Consider the following 15,812-nt stretch of genomic DNA (forward strand, 5'->3'; position numbering starts at 1 on the left):
TTGTCTATGAGAAATCGGTTGGAAACTTTCCTCATATCAGCACGTTGTAGGTGTCGCCACCGGCGCCAACCTTGTGTGAATGCTCTGAAAAGCTAATCATTTGATTATCACAACATCTTCTTCCTGTCGGTTAAATTTCGCATGTTTAGCACGTCATCTTCGTGGTGTAGCAATTTTAATGGCCAGTAGTGTACGAAGGTTGCCCTGAAAGTGTGCACCACATTTTTTCTTCCTCATATCTTTATTGAACATAGTAAGAATTACACACAGGAATAAATGGTATTTTATCTACACACCCTATTTTTACACGTTATCTAGATCCCGTCTTGTGGCCTTCATCCAGCGCGAAACAGGGACGTGTATGCCCTGCCGGTATCAATCCTTGTCCTGGTGGCGGAGCGAGTGCTTCGCTGTGTGAATCACCTTCTCACCGTCCTCAAAATGTCTTCCACGAATGGCATCCTGTAATTGATCAAATAAGTGGAAGCTCGCTGCAACATGTCAGGTGTGACAGCTGTGGATGGTCCCCCAGACTGCAGAAAATCGCGGAGCTCCGCTGAACCACCTTCTGATGGCCTCACTCTCTGTGCCCAGCGACTAACTACGTCTGTCGACAGCAGATGCTCCATAGACTTCGCACAGACTCTTTCTCTGCAGTGAGAAAATCAGTGACGGCATGTTGATTGTAACGTACATCACCTACAGACGCCATTTTGAATTTGTCCTGCAGCTACGCTATCTGTCGAATGTGATGGAAACTTTCGCGTGTTCACTCAGGAGACCTAAAATAATACATATTCAACCTCTCGCATTCGGAACATTGTTTTCGGCTGAGATAAAGAAAGGCGTTGCGTTACTTTCTGGACAACCTTCGCACCTTAACAACGGCAGTTCAGAGATTTAGGCGTTTCGGAAATGTTTCCAACCTTGGCCCGAAAGCCAATGATCATTCCATTGTGGACGTCAGATAAATCGCTCCGTTTCCGAATTACGACAACGACTGCATTGGTTCCCCCGTCCCTCTAACGCGGTTTATATACCTTCCACTGCTGGTGTTGTCACCTGCGGTCTGTGAATTGTTACTGCACGTTGATGTCGATTAGAGCTGGACCGGGTAGATATGAGGTTGAAATGGGTAAACAAGCGTAATGTAGTATAAGGTAACGTTTAATTACTTATTATTAAATTTTAATTAAGTTGTTCGAAACTTGTGGTTTACGATAAAGTAGCGATTACAGACCATAGAGTGCGCGACATAGGGGCCTGTCGCTGTTATTTCATTTGTCATCCTCAGATGCCACAAACTCCTTTTTTGTACTAAACTTAAACGTTTCTCACAGTTCATGTGCTTCGTGTTGGAACGTCGCCCGATTCGAAAGAAGATGATAAACGCATTTCATTTCCGGTGACGTCCGCGGTCAGTACGTTCGGCGTTGAGACCGGCTGTACTGGTCTCGCACACATACTTACATACTGGTAGGAGAAGATCAGCCATCTTCGGCCGATATCGGTCGTCCGCGAAATCCCCTGATGTCGGTGCCACTGTGACTGCAGCCTTGGCTCTTTCTTTCCTTCTTTTTTTCATGATTTCCTCTTTTGCGCCAACCTCTCCGTTTCAGAACAGAACTTACACATAGCATGCTAAATTATCTGATGTACATATTACAATCTCTGCTCCCCCGACAATTTTGCCCTCTAAGGCTCCCTCTTGTGCCATGGAAGTCATTCCTTGACGTTTGAACTGCCCTATTGTCCTGTCCCTTCGTATAGAGAGTGATTTACATATATTCGTTTTTTTCGTCGAATTTGCGACATCCAAATTTCATATGAGTCCACTTAATTTTCAGCATCCTTCTCTAACATCGCATCTCAAAGAATTTTCTCACTCGTTTCGACACACTGCTGTACTCCAGTCGTGCGTTCTCAATTTCCATGGGTGAACAATGTTCTATTGAAAAGTTAAGACCGCCTTAGCTGTAACTGATTTGTTGATAGGCACGACTAGTTTCGGAGCGTTTTAGCTGCAACATCACACTCAGTCTGCACAAACTGATAGACAAAGAGTCATATAAGGCAGGAAGACATAATTAAATTGAAAAGTGTATACAGAATGAACTTACTCACAAAATGGAGTCATGTTCCGATAGAGAAAAGAGAATGGTATGATCCGGCGATCATTGTCAGCAATTTTTCGCTAAGTAGCGGACGTCAAACACAAAATAATATAGAACGCTTCCGTGTTACCTCGGTAGGACGGAAGCTAATACAAGGAAATTCCTAATAAGAGGCTACCAGGTAGGTGATATACTAATAAATTCCACTTGCAATGAGTGACAGTGCCTGGTGAGCTAGCGGGGTCTCCATATACCAACAGAGTGATCAAAGAACAGACCCTATATGATCATCTACGGCATAAAGTGAAATTTGAGCAGCTAATGGTCGCTTTCTGGCGTCTCCGCAGATAGGTCTTGCCACGCCGACTGTCAGTACACAATTCAGTGCGCGCTTGCTGTGAGTAACTTCAGCCTCTTGCCATCTAACTTCGCAACGCGTTGCCTTCTGCTGATTGAGCTGTTCAGTTACGACACGACATTCAGTCCCGTTTCATTATATGTAAGTTTCATGCTGAACCTGAAAACAGTTTTACACTGAATTTTTTGGGGGGTATTAACTACGTGTTATGATTAAATAACGGGGTCTTTACCGGTATGTTTTTCAATCCATTTTAGACAAATGAGGGGCCGTTAGCTGCTGAAATTTCACATTCACATAGATGACCATTTACTGTATGTATCTTAATCACTTTTTTGGTGTATGGGGATTCAGCTAGCTCACCAGTTACTGTTTCTCACGGTGAGTGAAATTTATTAGTATTTTACCTACATTGAAGTCTCTTATTGGGAATCTCTTTTATTAGATTCCGTCCTTTGTAGATATGACAGGAGCGTCCTATGTTATTTTATGTTTGACGTACGCTACTTAGCGAAAAATTTCTGACGATGAATGCTGGGTCATCCTCTTCTTTTTCCTCGATCCCCGAACATGATTTAATTTTGTATGTCCGTCCTGTATGTCTATACACTTTTCAATTTCGTAACTTTTATTGTTGATGTACTCTTTCTACGAGGTCAATCAATAAGCTATTCTCCCGACCAGTTTCAATAACAAGCGACAAACAATCAGTTATCTTTAACGGTAATGATAAGGGAAAGGATTAATTCGCCCCAACGCTTCACTTCAGATTTTGCATGTATTGTCACACCCTTCAGTGTAAACCGCAGAACAAGCAAGTGTAACAATGAGAGAACATTCGCACTCGTAATATCTGCTATATAACTTAAGAATTACTTAATAAACAATAGGAATCTAAAATTATTCCTCTTTAATAAACATTTTAAGACCATAAACAATAAAGATCAACGGTTAATAAAGTCCCATAAACTTGAACAAGGATCACCTTCTCAGTCTCTGAATGAAGTCAGTAGGTGACGCAGGGGACAATCAGATGTACATTAAATGTTACACCATTAAGGACGATCACTCATTAAGGATTATAACTACAAATTAAAGAAGATTCATTTATAGCAATTAACATCAATAGAAAATAATTAAGTCACGTCTCAGCAAATGTATCAAAACCAAATCTTTCAGTTCTATAACAATGTTGGATCGTGGAATACGCCCGATTACCGACGCGGAAGGCTAAATTTTACCAAGCAGTAATTTGTCCAAGCCTAGAACTATCTTAATAGTGTACAATACCTAGGTTATCCAGAACTACTCTAATTCGTCTTTCTTGGGCATAACGGTGGATAGACAATAAACCACTTATTTCGTTCTCCTGGAACATTGAGCGCCAGTAGACACTCGGCAACTCTTACGTGCCTCGGGAAAGAGGATGGCTCCACCAGGAGGAGGAAACATTTACCCGAACTGGAAAGGGAACTCGTCTAACACGAGCCACTAGGTTGGACGAAGACCAGTTGGCGATTTTTAATCATTAACCAAAACTTGCTAAGGGACGAAAATTACAGAGGCAAAGGTAGTTTTATTTGTGCTCACAAGAATTGGTAACTTCTGCAAACGAAATTCCGGCAGAATTACCGCCGTAGTATCAATACTGGACTTCGGAGTTGAGTCCAGAGACAACATTTCAGACTGACCTAGCAACCGACGTCAGTCGTGGCCAGGCGGGTTACCAAATAAAAACTCTAGCACTACCTTAAGTATAATTAAATAGAGCACTTAAATGCCACGGGGACTAAAAATGGCTGGGTCTATACCCATGGTGTATTTGAAGAACCAGCGTCCTTGAAAACGCTCTGTCTTACGAGGTGTTCCTTGATGGTGTGGATTCAGGGTTATATATGGTATTGGCTAGGAGTCGGTTTTCCCCTGGGTAGATGATGTTAGTGGAGGCGGCGGCGATGATGATGTAAGTGTATGTTTGCGCATGAAACTCCTTAACACAAGAATTTATACACAATAACAACGACTAAAGTTAAATATGCCTACGTACTAAAACACAACAGATATTGGCGAACATTAACATAATCTTGCATTTCAGGCATCCATAAAATAAATTGGCTCTATCTCTCCGCCAGGCAGTACAAGGTTATTTAACATTTTACAACGTGCTTATCCAAACAGTGACCTACGCCGTCCAAGGGAAAACAACGGCTTGCCCCACCAGACGACAACCGTTGCACTTACTAGATGATGAAAAATCTTACTTTCAGTGACGACGAGATTATTGGCAGCCAGAGACGGACTTCATAGCTTCCCCAGTCCATGAACGGAAACCAAACTTTGTCCACAGATTTACGGCCTCTTGTGTCCTCACGCCCCGGGTTATTGGGCGCATCCAGACTTAGCTCAGAGGGACCGAGCGTCCCGCTGCAGAGCGGTCGTCCAGGGCCAAACACTCGTCTCAACTGCCTCGTCCGCCCTCCGCACGGCACTCAGGCCTCCTCCCGGCGGGCGCGCTAGCAGCGCGCTCGGCAAGGCTCCGAAACGCCATATAGGAAAGCGCGGAAACTCCAAACAGGAGTAACCAAGGGAAAAACAGGAATCGTGGCAAACGACACGGTTGAATTGTCTTACATGAGTCTTTGTCTATTAATTTTTACAGATTTCACCTGATGATGCAGGTAAAATACTGTGACACCGGTCGTCCCCATAAGGGACGTACAACTAAGCCGGTCTTATCTTTCCAAAATTGCATATACTGGCTGTGACTGGGCTTACTCCACAGTCTGCTGCGTACAGCTGACAATGTTCTCTTTTGTTTTGTCAGCCTACTTCTTACGACCTCCTTGCGTTATTTTCCTTCCATGGCAGCGTAATTCGCATACTTCCTCTCTTACATGGTCGCCATTATGCCGCTAAAATTATATCTATTATGCCTGCCTCAGGCATATCTTTCTTAGGTTATTCGCACTCAGAAGAACGTTCATTCGGTTCCAGCAGATCCATCTCGCTTTTACAGAGATCAGTAAAATTTTAGTAAATACCAGCAGAGAGAGCATGCGCGCAGACTGACCTGCGCGGCGCGTAGCAGGCGGCCGCCGTCGGCCTCGGCGGCGCTGGCCGTGATTAGGTTGGCGATGTCCCAGCTGAGCGGCAGCAGCAGCTTCTGCGCAGGCGCGTTCGCCACTCCGCCCAGGGGAATCCCCGCGGCGGCCGCGCGGCCCGCCGCCGCCTGCGACAGCATGGCCGCCAGCGCCAGCCGCTGCGCCGGCGTCATGGCGCGCACGATGGGCAGGATCTGCGACAGCTGGCGGCGCAGCGACGGCTGCCGCATCGCCGAAGACACCAGCCTGCCGGCACAGCAGCGGACCACACTGAGCACACGCTCAAGCATCGGCTACATCTTTATTTAGGCGTAAGCTTCATCTGCGTCTACACACTGAAAACAATATGAAGTGGGGGACACCCACTACGTCCCATTCTGCCAGTTTTAGGGCCTTTTCTGTTCCATTCAAGTATGGATCGCGGGAAAAATTATCGCTTAAACGCCTCTGTGCGCACTGTTATTATTCTACACTACTGGCCACTAAAATTGCTACACCAAGAAGAAATGCAGATGATAAACGGGTATTCATTGGACAAATATATTATACTAGAACTGACATCTGATTACATTTGCTCGCAGTTTGAGTGCATAGATCCTGAGACGTCAGTACCCAGAACAACCACCTCTGGCCATAATAACGGCCTTGATACGCCTGGGCATTGAGTCGAACAGAGCTTGGATGGCGTGTACAGGTACAGCTGCCCACGCAACTTCAACACGATACCACAGTTCATCAACAGCAGTGACTGGCGTACTGTCACGAGCCAGTTGCTCGGCCACCATTAACCAGACGTCTGCAATTGGTGAGAGATCTAGAGAATGTGCTGGCCAGGGCAGCAGTCGAACATTTTCTGTATCCAGAAAGGCCCGTACAGGACCTACAACATGCGGTCGTGTATTATCCCGCTGAAATGTAGGCTTTCGCAGGGATCAAATGAAGAGCCACGGGTCGTAACACATCTGAAATGTAACAGTGCGAACAAGAGGTGACCGAGACGTGTAACCAATGGCACCCCATACCATCACGCCGGGTGATACGTCAGTATGGCGATGACGAATACAGGCTTCCAATGTGCGTTCACCGCGATGTCGCCAAACACGGATGCGACCATAATTATGCTGTAAACAGAGCCTGGATTCATCCGAAAAAATGACGTTTTGCCATTCGTGCACTCAGGTTCGTCGTTGACTACACCATCGCAGGCGCTCCTGTCTGTGGTGCAGCGTCAAGGGTAACCGCAGCCATGGTGTCCGAGCTGATAGTCCATGCTGCTGCAACCGTCGTCGAACTGTTCGTGCCGATGGTTGTTGTCTTGCAAATGTCTCCATCTATTGGCTCAGGGATCGAGACGTGGCTGCACTATCCGTTACAGCCGTGCGGATAAGATGCCTGTCATCTCGACTGCCAGTGATACGAGGCCGTTTGGATCCAGCACGGCGTTCCGTATTACCGTCATGAACCCACCGATTCCATATTCTGCTAACAGTCATTGGATCTCGACCAACGCGAGTAGCAATGTCGCGATACGATAGACCGCAATCGCGATAGGCTACAATCCGACCTTTATCAAAGTCGGAAACGTGATGGTACGGATTTCTCCTCCTTACACGAGCCATCACAACAACGTTGCACTAGGCAACGCTGGTCAACTGCTGTTTGTGTATGAGAAATCGGGTGGAAACTTTCCTCATGTCAGCACGTTGTAGGTGTCGCCACCGGCGCCAGACTTGTGTGAATCCTCTGGAAAGCTAATCATTTGCGTATCGCAGCCTCTTCTTCGTGTAGGTTAAATTTCGCGTCTGTAGCACGTCATCTTCGTGATGCAGCACTTTTAATGGCCAGTAGCGTATCATGTCTTCGTAATCCCTCTGGAAGTGACTCGTAGAGGGTGTTAGTATATTGCTAGGTTCATCACTAAAAGTTAGTTCTAGAAACTTTCTAAATAGCCTAGCAGGGATAGTTTGCGTTTGCCAATTCAGTTCTTGCAGAATGTCTTGACACTCTTCCTTTGGGCGAACAAATCTGTGACAATTCGTGTTGACTACCTTCTATGTTATTTTTGTTGTGGTCTTTAGTTCGTAGGCTTGTTTGCTACAGCTCTTCCTATCCGTTCAGTATCCCCTGTCACGGTTATTTGGTACAGATCCCACTCATTTGAGAAATATGCTGTATCTAGAATGTGGTAAACAATCTACTTCGCAAACTAATTGCATTTCCCTAGTATTCCACCAATGAATCACAGTCTTCGCTGCTTTGTCTACAGCTGAAACTATGTAATCGTTACGTTTCATAACCATACTAATTATTACACCTACGTATTTGTAATAATTGGCAGATGATATTGCAGTCATAGGCTAGGCTACAATGTTTTATCTCGTTCTGTAAAGTGCACAATTTTACATTTACGACCATTTGAAGGTAATTACCAATCTTTGCACCACTCCGATATCTTGTCAACTTCTGACGAATATCTATGCGGATTTTCTAAAACAGTACTTAATTATACACAAGCGCATCACCTCCGAAGAGAATGAGGTTACTTTTAATATTGTCTGCAAACATGAACAGCAGGGGTCGCAACACATTTCCCTGGAGCAATCCGACGTTATTTCTACATCTGTTTTTGACTCCCAGACCAAGGTAATACGTTGTGTCCACCACACCAAGAAATTCTCAGTCCCTTCACAAATCTCACATTAAACTCCATATGTACATTCGTTGGTATTGAGTCAAATGCCTTTTGAAAGTTAAGAAACACTGCATCAGTTTGACTACCTTTCAGTATGTCATGAAAAGAAAAGTGTGAGATGTTTTCGGAATCAGCGCTCGTTGACAGAGAGGAAATCATTCTGTTCGAGATACCTCATTACATTTCAGCTCAGCCGGCCGAAGTGGCCGTGCGGTTAAAGGCGCTGCAGTCTGGAACCGCAAGACCGCTACGGTCGCAGGTTCGAATCCTGCCTCGGGCATGGATGTTTGTGATGTCCTTAGGTTAGTTAGGTTTAACTAGTTCTAAGTTCTAGGGGACTAATGACCTCAGCAGTTGAGTCCCATAGTGCTCAGAGCCATTTGAACCATTTCAGCTCAAAATATGTTCTAATACTTTACAAGAAATGGACGCCAATATATTGGACGGTAGTTTCGCGGATCACTTCCCCCCTGCTGCCCCTCTTGAACAATGGTGTGACCTGCATTTCCTTCCAATCATTAGGCACAAATTTTAGTTTGAGGGATCTTCGGTATATTATGGAGCGAGACAAAGCCGCAATTTTGTATAGAGTCTGATAGCTATTTGATCAGGCCGTGGAGTTTTCTTCCGTTTTAACGACTTCAGCTGTTTCCCAACGTTACTGACACTAATATCTAATTCACTCATCTTTGTAGTGCTACGACAATTACTGGGGTATTATTCCCGGGCTTTCCTATTTGAAAGCCGGCCGGAGTGGCCGAGCGATTCTAGGCGCTACAGTCTGGAACCGCGCGACCGCTACGGTCGCAGGTTCGAATCCTGCCTCGGGCATGGATGTGTGTGATGTCCTTAGGTTAGTTAGGTTTAAGTAGTTCTAAGTTCTAGGGGACTGATGACATTAGATGTTAAGTCCCATAGTGCTCAGAGAAATTTGAACCATTTGAACCTATTTGAAAGTGGAATTCAGTATTTCTGCTTTCGGTCTGCTACCTCAATTTCAGTTCCTATCTCGGCCGTGAGTGTCTGGAAACAAACTTTAGTGCCATTGACAACCTTAACAGACTTTCTTTGGGATTTGTGAAGTATCTTCCAATAACCTTCTGCTACGGTAGCCAACGGGGAATTCACGCATGCTCCCCTTGGCATCTAAACGCATTTTATTCATCATCTCTCCATCTACTGCACTATGCTTTGTTTTACACCTACTATGCAACAGCCCCTGTTTCTTTAGAAGTTTCTTTACAGCGACTGTACACCATGGAGGATCCACCCCATCGCAACTTGTTGTGTTTGCTACATATTTATCAAGTATATGGTGAACCATTCAATTACACTTGACCCATAGTTCCTCTACGTGCTCCTGTCCTGTCTTCATTGAGATATGGCCTCATTATCTGGTTTTCTGAACATATAAATCTTTCTACTTGGTTTATTTGCCATTTGTACTTTCGTAATCATATATTGCTACAGCTGTGTCATGGTCATTGATACCAGTGTTATTGTCGACGTCAGAAAGGTCAGGTCGGTCTATTGCCATTAGATACAATACATTTCCACCATGAGTGGGTCTGAAAGCACTTTATGTGAGACCTCAGCACTTCGAATACATCATCGTATTTTAGCATTTTCTGGAGTCATAATCCTCAGATTATATTTTCATGGACAACACATATATGAGGATTGGAACTTAAATAGTGGCAACTATTTATTCACAACCGATACAAAAGAGTTACATGTTTGCACCTGTTTACTGTCCTTCAAAGTGGTCACCAGCGTTGTGTACAACCCGTTGCCAGCGATGTGGAAGGCGAGGTGTACCGTTAGCAGAGCCTGTTCTGTTGATGGTGCGAATGGAGCGGTCTACTGCCTGTCGAATCTCTGGAACAGTTCTGAAGCGAATGCCACGAAGTGGTTCCTTCATTTTCGGAATCAAATCAAAGTCGCAAGGACTAAGTCCGGGGAGTATGGTGGATGGTACAGTACTTCCCAGTCCCATCGACCGAACAGAGCAGTCACAGCTTGCGCTGTATGAGCCCGCGCATTGTCGTGCAAACTTATGGTTGGGTTGCGCAGAAAGTGTCGTCCTTTCTTCCGCAAAGCTGGTCGCAGGTGATGCTCCAAACACGAACAGTAATACTCTGCATTGACGGTCTGCCGTGAAGTAACGCAATGCGCTAGTATAACACCATCACAGTCGTACATGAGAAAGACCATAACTTTCACCATACTGGCGCTCTGACGCACTTTCGACTTTCGCGGCGATCCATAATGACGCCATTCGTTGGATTGGCGTTTCAGTCTTGGCTCATACGATATGGCCCATGTTTCATCCAGTGTTACGATACGGCGTCTGAGCAGCGTCGTAGCGCATCCATTTCTGCGTTTCCATCAAGTAATGTGGAACGCATCGTGATGCAATTTTTCGCAAGCCCAGGCGTTCCTTCAGGATGCGAAGCACAGTCGTATGCGCTAATACGGTTTCGTGGACGAGCTCACGAATCGTATGGCGTCTATCACTGTCCACTAACGCGTCAACAGCATGCACTTCTTCTCCAGAGACGCTAGGACGACCTGCCCCAGCCGGCCGGTGTGGCCGAGCTGTTCTAGGCGCTTCAGTCTGGACCCACGCGACCGCTACAGTCGCAGGCTCGAATCCTGCCTCGGACGTGGGTGTGTGTGTTGTCCTTAGGTTAGTTAGGTTTAAGTAGTTCTAAGTTCTAGGGGACTGATGACCTCAGATGTTAAGTCCCATAGTGCTCAGAGCCATTTGAACCATTTGAACGACCTGCCCGATGTATCTCTGCCACAGTTTTCCGACCTTCGTTGAAGGCTTTTACCCAACGTGCCACTGTTCTGTACGGTAATGCCGATTCCCCACACGCCTCTTGAAGACCTTAATAACACTGTCGTGTTGTACGACCTCTGGCATATTCAGTCTTGATCCAACTCCGTTGTTCCTGTTTCGAAAACACAGTAACACCGTTACGTTAGACCGCTCGCTCACAAGTGACTGTGTTTCCCTTGATTGTACGCACGCCGATGACGTGGGACGGGCGAGTCCGTTTGCGCGTAGGTAAGGTAGGTATGTCAACAACGTGTGCTATCAGCGACAATAGTAGATCCCATTTCATAGCGTCTCTACAGCAGTGTTGCCACTATTTAAGTTCCAACTTACGTATTTACACTCTTGAACTACGGCATTTGCAACCAAAGTGTCAGTTGCATAGCAAAAAAGCGTGATACGCGTTGTAATGTGAGTGATTAGAGGAATCTCGATCAGTGAATTACGAAGTGCGTTTTATTATGCATACTTGAATGTAACTAAAGCGCAATGTGGTATATGCAGCAGGGCTACCGTCACTGACGCATGAGAAAGGCAAAATATGTATACTCAGTTACAATAAAAGTTTAGCACCTGGAAGGGGAGGAAGAAGCGGAATCAGACTTCATGGGTTACGAAAGTAGTGATGTAATTTCAGTGATACAACACCGAGTCTAATTTACATAGATCTTGTAATTATGAACACACTTATCAATATGAAGCTGCACTCCTTCTGGCCTGGTTCTGTTGGGAAGGGTATCAGAGAACCGTTTTCTCCTCTCCTGAGCCTAACTAGACCACAACTGTTATAATTGGTGCTTGATATCCTGGACACTGGCAATGTTACGAGTTAGTCTCACACACGTACGGTCGAGTATAGATCTGAGATCTTGCTGCCCACGGAAGTACCTCCACATCATGCAGTCGGTTCTTAGTAACACGTTCCATACATGGACGAGCATTGTCCTATTGAAAAGTGACACAACGTTACTGTCTCATGAGGCATTAACACGTGAGGAAGCAGGATGGGCGTCAGATAACACGATTCCGTCAGAGTTCCCTCAGTCACTGCCAGGCGTGACCTGAACTGTCCCCACCATGAAACCAGGATGTTAGAAGAATAGCATCCCTTACCAGGTCGCCGCCGCAATAGCCAACGACGATCATCCTGGGTAGTGCAGAAGGATGATTCATCGCTGAACCCAATGTGACGTAATTCATCAGCAGTTTATGTCTCCCGGCCACTGCACCAGTTCAAACGCAGCCGTTAGTGTTGTGGTGTTAACGGCAGCCTACTCGTGCGACGGTAATCCCCTAGTCCAGCCACATGTTAGTCTCCGACATTCGGCATTCTTAGGTGTTACCTGTCATTCGACGGTAACGTGGTGCTACTTTTCAACAGGACAATTCGGTATGACACAGAATGTTCCAGGTGCTCCCTTATTTGCTCGCGAATGGCAGGCGCAGGTTCGAAAGGATTAGGATGTGGCGATCGTCCATACTGGTGCCCAGACGTGTCGACCAGAATCTTAAGGGGAGTTGGAACACCCTATCCCGACATTGTTAAATTTAATGACTTGCTTCCCTGTATTTCAGGAACCACTGTAACCACTGACACGACACTTTTGCAGGACATTAAACTGTATGTTCTGAGCCTACTGAACTACAATAACTCCATTTCAGCCACTTTTTTCGAAAATACAATTGTTTAATTACACGGCTAAACTTTTGTGTACTTTTTTGTACGTTATCCTAAATAATTTTAATTATACATAACATTATGTTCTTCTTTTAGTTCAGTAGACTCAGGATATGTATGTTACTACTCCCTGAAAATTTGAATACTCTACTCGAAGTGGTTTCTGAGATTTGGGGAAAAATGCAACAGAAAATGTAAATTTTCAGGAACAGCTTCTAAAGTTTCAAAAGACTGTAATTCATTTTATATATGCCTAATTTTTATTTTTAGTCACTCAGAAACACCATACTGTATATCATCGTCTTGATCTTTTTCCAAATTTTTTTCTTCTTTTCTTCTTTCGGACTGCTTAGTGGCCGTCTGTGCTACATACTCTGCTTTGTGAAGGCGAACCTTGTCCATTCGTTCAAGTTCTCTGATAAATTTTGCTCCAGGATTGATTCCCATATGCTGTAGCACTTAGCACTTTCACCCTACCAAGGTTCCATCATTAAAAGCAATAACAGCATCACTGCCCCCCCCCCCCCCCCCCACTTTAGTGTCTTTTTCCCTAAAAAAACATTTTTTGGTAAGCGAGTCCATACAAGATTACTGAACGACTCATTGGGATTTTGAGTCTGACCATGCAGACACTTCTTCAGTAATTCAGGATTTGCCGGGTCTCTGTAAATAGGTTTTATGGTATCCACGACTGCTGCTGGGATGGAATGTTTATGGTTGTATGAACTGTTTGAGTACTGAACATTGAGGTAATTACACCATGAATCAGGTCCAGGTGGCCAAAGGTGGTGTACTGGTTCTTCATCAGTTGACAGTCTGCGTAAGAAGGTAGTTCATATTGCCTGCTTAATTTTCAAAAAATCCTTAGCATTATTTCTAATGGCCACCCCATAATACTGCTGTAGTTCAATCATTTTGTCTGTTAGCCTGCTCTTACAGTTTTACCATAAGAAAGTTTCTGGTCTTTCAAACTTTGTTTACACTTCCTCAACCTGGTGCCTATCCTCTTCTGCAAAAAAATGGTTCAAATGGCTCTGAGCACTATGGGACTTAACATCTATGGTCATCAGTCCCCTAGAACTTAGAACTACTTAAACCTAACTAACCTAAGGACAGCACACAACACCCAGCCATCACGAGGCAGAGAAAATCCCTGACCCCGCCGGGAATCGAACCCGGGAACCCGGGCGTGGGAAGCGAGAACGCTACCGCACGACCACGAGATGCGGGCCCTCTTCTGCACATGACCAAACTGTTAACCTTTATAACACAGCAATCCACAGCCTTCTATATAAAAAATACCGATTTTATTAGATCTTGAAGTAATACACGTAAAAAGTTTTACATTTTCAACCAGCGTAGATTATATTTAAACAAGTAAAATACTTCCCATATGGAAAATTACCAATTTTATAATGAGATAGAAACCCTCAAATGTGAAAAAAAAATTCCGTTCTAACTCCCCTTACAGGCGATTATGATTGCCTTTACATTCCCACGCAGTTGTGCATTGTGCCACTCTCGCATCAGAATGCCTCGCAAATCTGGATATTGCACGATTCGACCAGTTGGCGACATCTTGCACGATTCGGCCAGCTGGCGACATAGAGGCCCAGAATGGCGCCCTTTGCAAACTACATCAGCGCTGATACTGCTGTCTCACACGAGTAGTCGTTCACAAGGCTCACTTAAAATCTCATGCTGTTCCCGCGCCTTATATACCGTACCAGGACTGGTAGCAATACAAAACGCGAAAAACACTAGTCCACTCTGGCGGTCTTTCAATCTGTCGCAGAGTTTTGCAAATCCAATCATGTATATACCCATTCTTGGTGTGTACGTGTACAAAGTTACATGGACATCAGACTAAGTCTTCGTTGCTTCAGTTTTTTTGTCAAGTAGTGTATCTTATATATCTTTTGTGATTTCTAAGTCATTTTGAATATAGCTGCTCGTATTTCCAGCTTCTTATGTGCTCTCTGTACAGTGTTTCGAAATTTTTTGACTGTCGACCGTAGATATTTGTTGGAAGCACAGCATGTTTGAGGTAAGTGCTTTTCGTCCCGCGCGACTGCTACAGTCGCAGGTTCGAATCCTGCCTCGGGCATGGATGTGTATGATGTCCTTAGGTTAGTTAGGTTTAAGTAGTTCTAAGTTCTAGGGGACTTATGACCTCAGATATTAAGTCCCATAGTGCTCAGAGCCATTTGAACCATTTGCTTTTCGTCTCGTGGACAGACGGGTCATTAGTTTTGAACACGATTTTGGATGGGGGTAAGATTGGGAATAAAATAGGCAGTGTCCTTGCCCAAAGATCCATCCTGGCATTTTTCGTAAGTCATTTAGGAACAGCAAGAAAACTCTAATCTGAAGCACTATCTTCCAGAATACGAGTCGTGTGTCTTACCATTGTGCTACCTCACTTGGCAGAAAGAGGAGACAAATTTTTCACTCAGTAATGCATTGCTTTGTTTTACCTCCATTACAAGCACAAACATAAAAACCGGGACGATATTCGTTTGGAATATATCGTAATGAATATGGAATCTATAGCGAGATTATTATTTCGTATATTTCGTAGATAACAGCATTCTCCATAGTAACACATTTTTTTGAAAATACTGCAGTAATCTTCTTGTACAACTTAAGACAGTGACTCTACTAAATTAAATTTGTGTTTGTTGAACCTAAAAGTTTAGATGCAGCACCAGTGCTAAATGATGTAAATAGCTAATGGCTAAATGTTGTAAACGAGAGTGACGTGTCCCGATATAAAACAAGTATAATTCTTTATCCCCAATGGAAGTTTCACCGCTTTAGAGACGGTGAGTAGCTCGCAACTTAATAGAACACTAGCTAGAAAAGCGTTTCCCTGAAACCACGTCTAACTCAGCAACTATGGTAGCACTGTTTCGTCGAAGTATGGCGTGGCGAGTGAAATAATCGGCAACAAAAGACATGATCCTCGGAAGGAAAGGTGCGGCAGGTGAGAAGGTGGTCAATAGTGCACAGCAGGGCTATGTTGTA

The 15,812-nt window shown here is 44.6% G+C and overlaps 1 protein-coding gene across 1 annotated transcript in view; it reads right to left on the reverse strand.

The window, feature by feature from the left end:
* Positions 1-15,812, reverse strand: part of LOC126419629 (uncharacterized) — a 182,520-nt gene that overhangs the window by 94,891 nt on the left and 71,817 nt on the right. Inside the window, exons 3-5 of the mRNA XM_050086817.1 lie at positions 5,711-5,819; positions 5,543-5,635; positions 4,332-4,462 (exon numbers count right to left, since the gene is read on the reverse strand). Of these exons, the coding sequence (XP_049942774.1) occupies positions 4,332-4,462; positions 5,543-5,635; positions 5,711-5,819 (333 nt within the window). The remainder of the gene's footprint in view (positions 1-4,331; positions 4,463-5,542; positions 5,636-5,710; positions 5,820-15,812) is intronic.

This window comes from Schistocerca serialis, chromosome 9 (genome assembly GCF_023864345.2).
Source record: "Schistocerca serialis cubense isolate TAMUIC-IGC-003099 chromosome 9, iqSchSeri2.2, whole genome shotgun sequence".
Classification (NCBI taxonomy): domain Eukaryota; kingdom Metazoa; phylum Arthropoda; class Insecta; order Orthoptera; family Acrididae; genus Schistocerca; species Schistocerca serialis.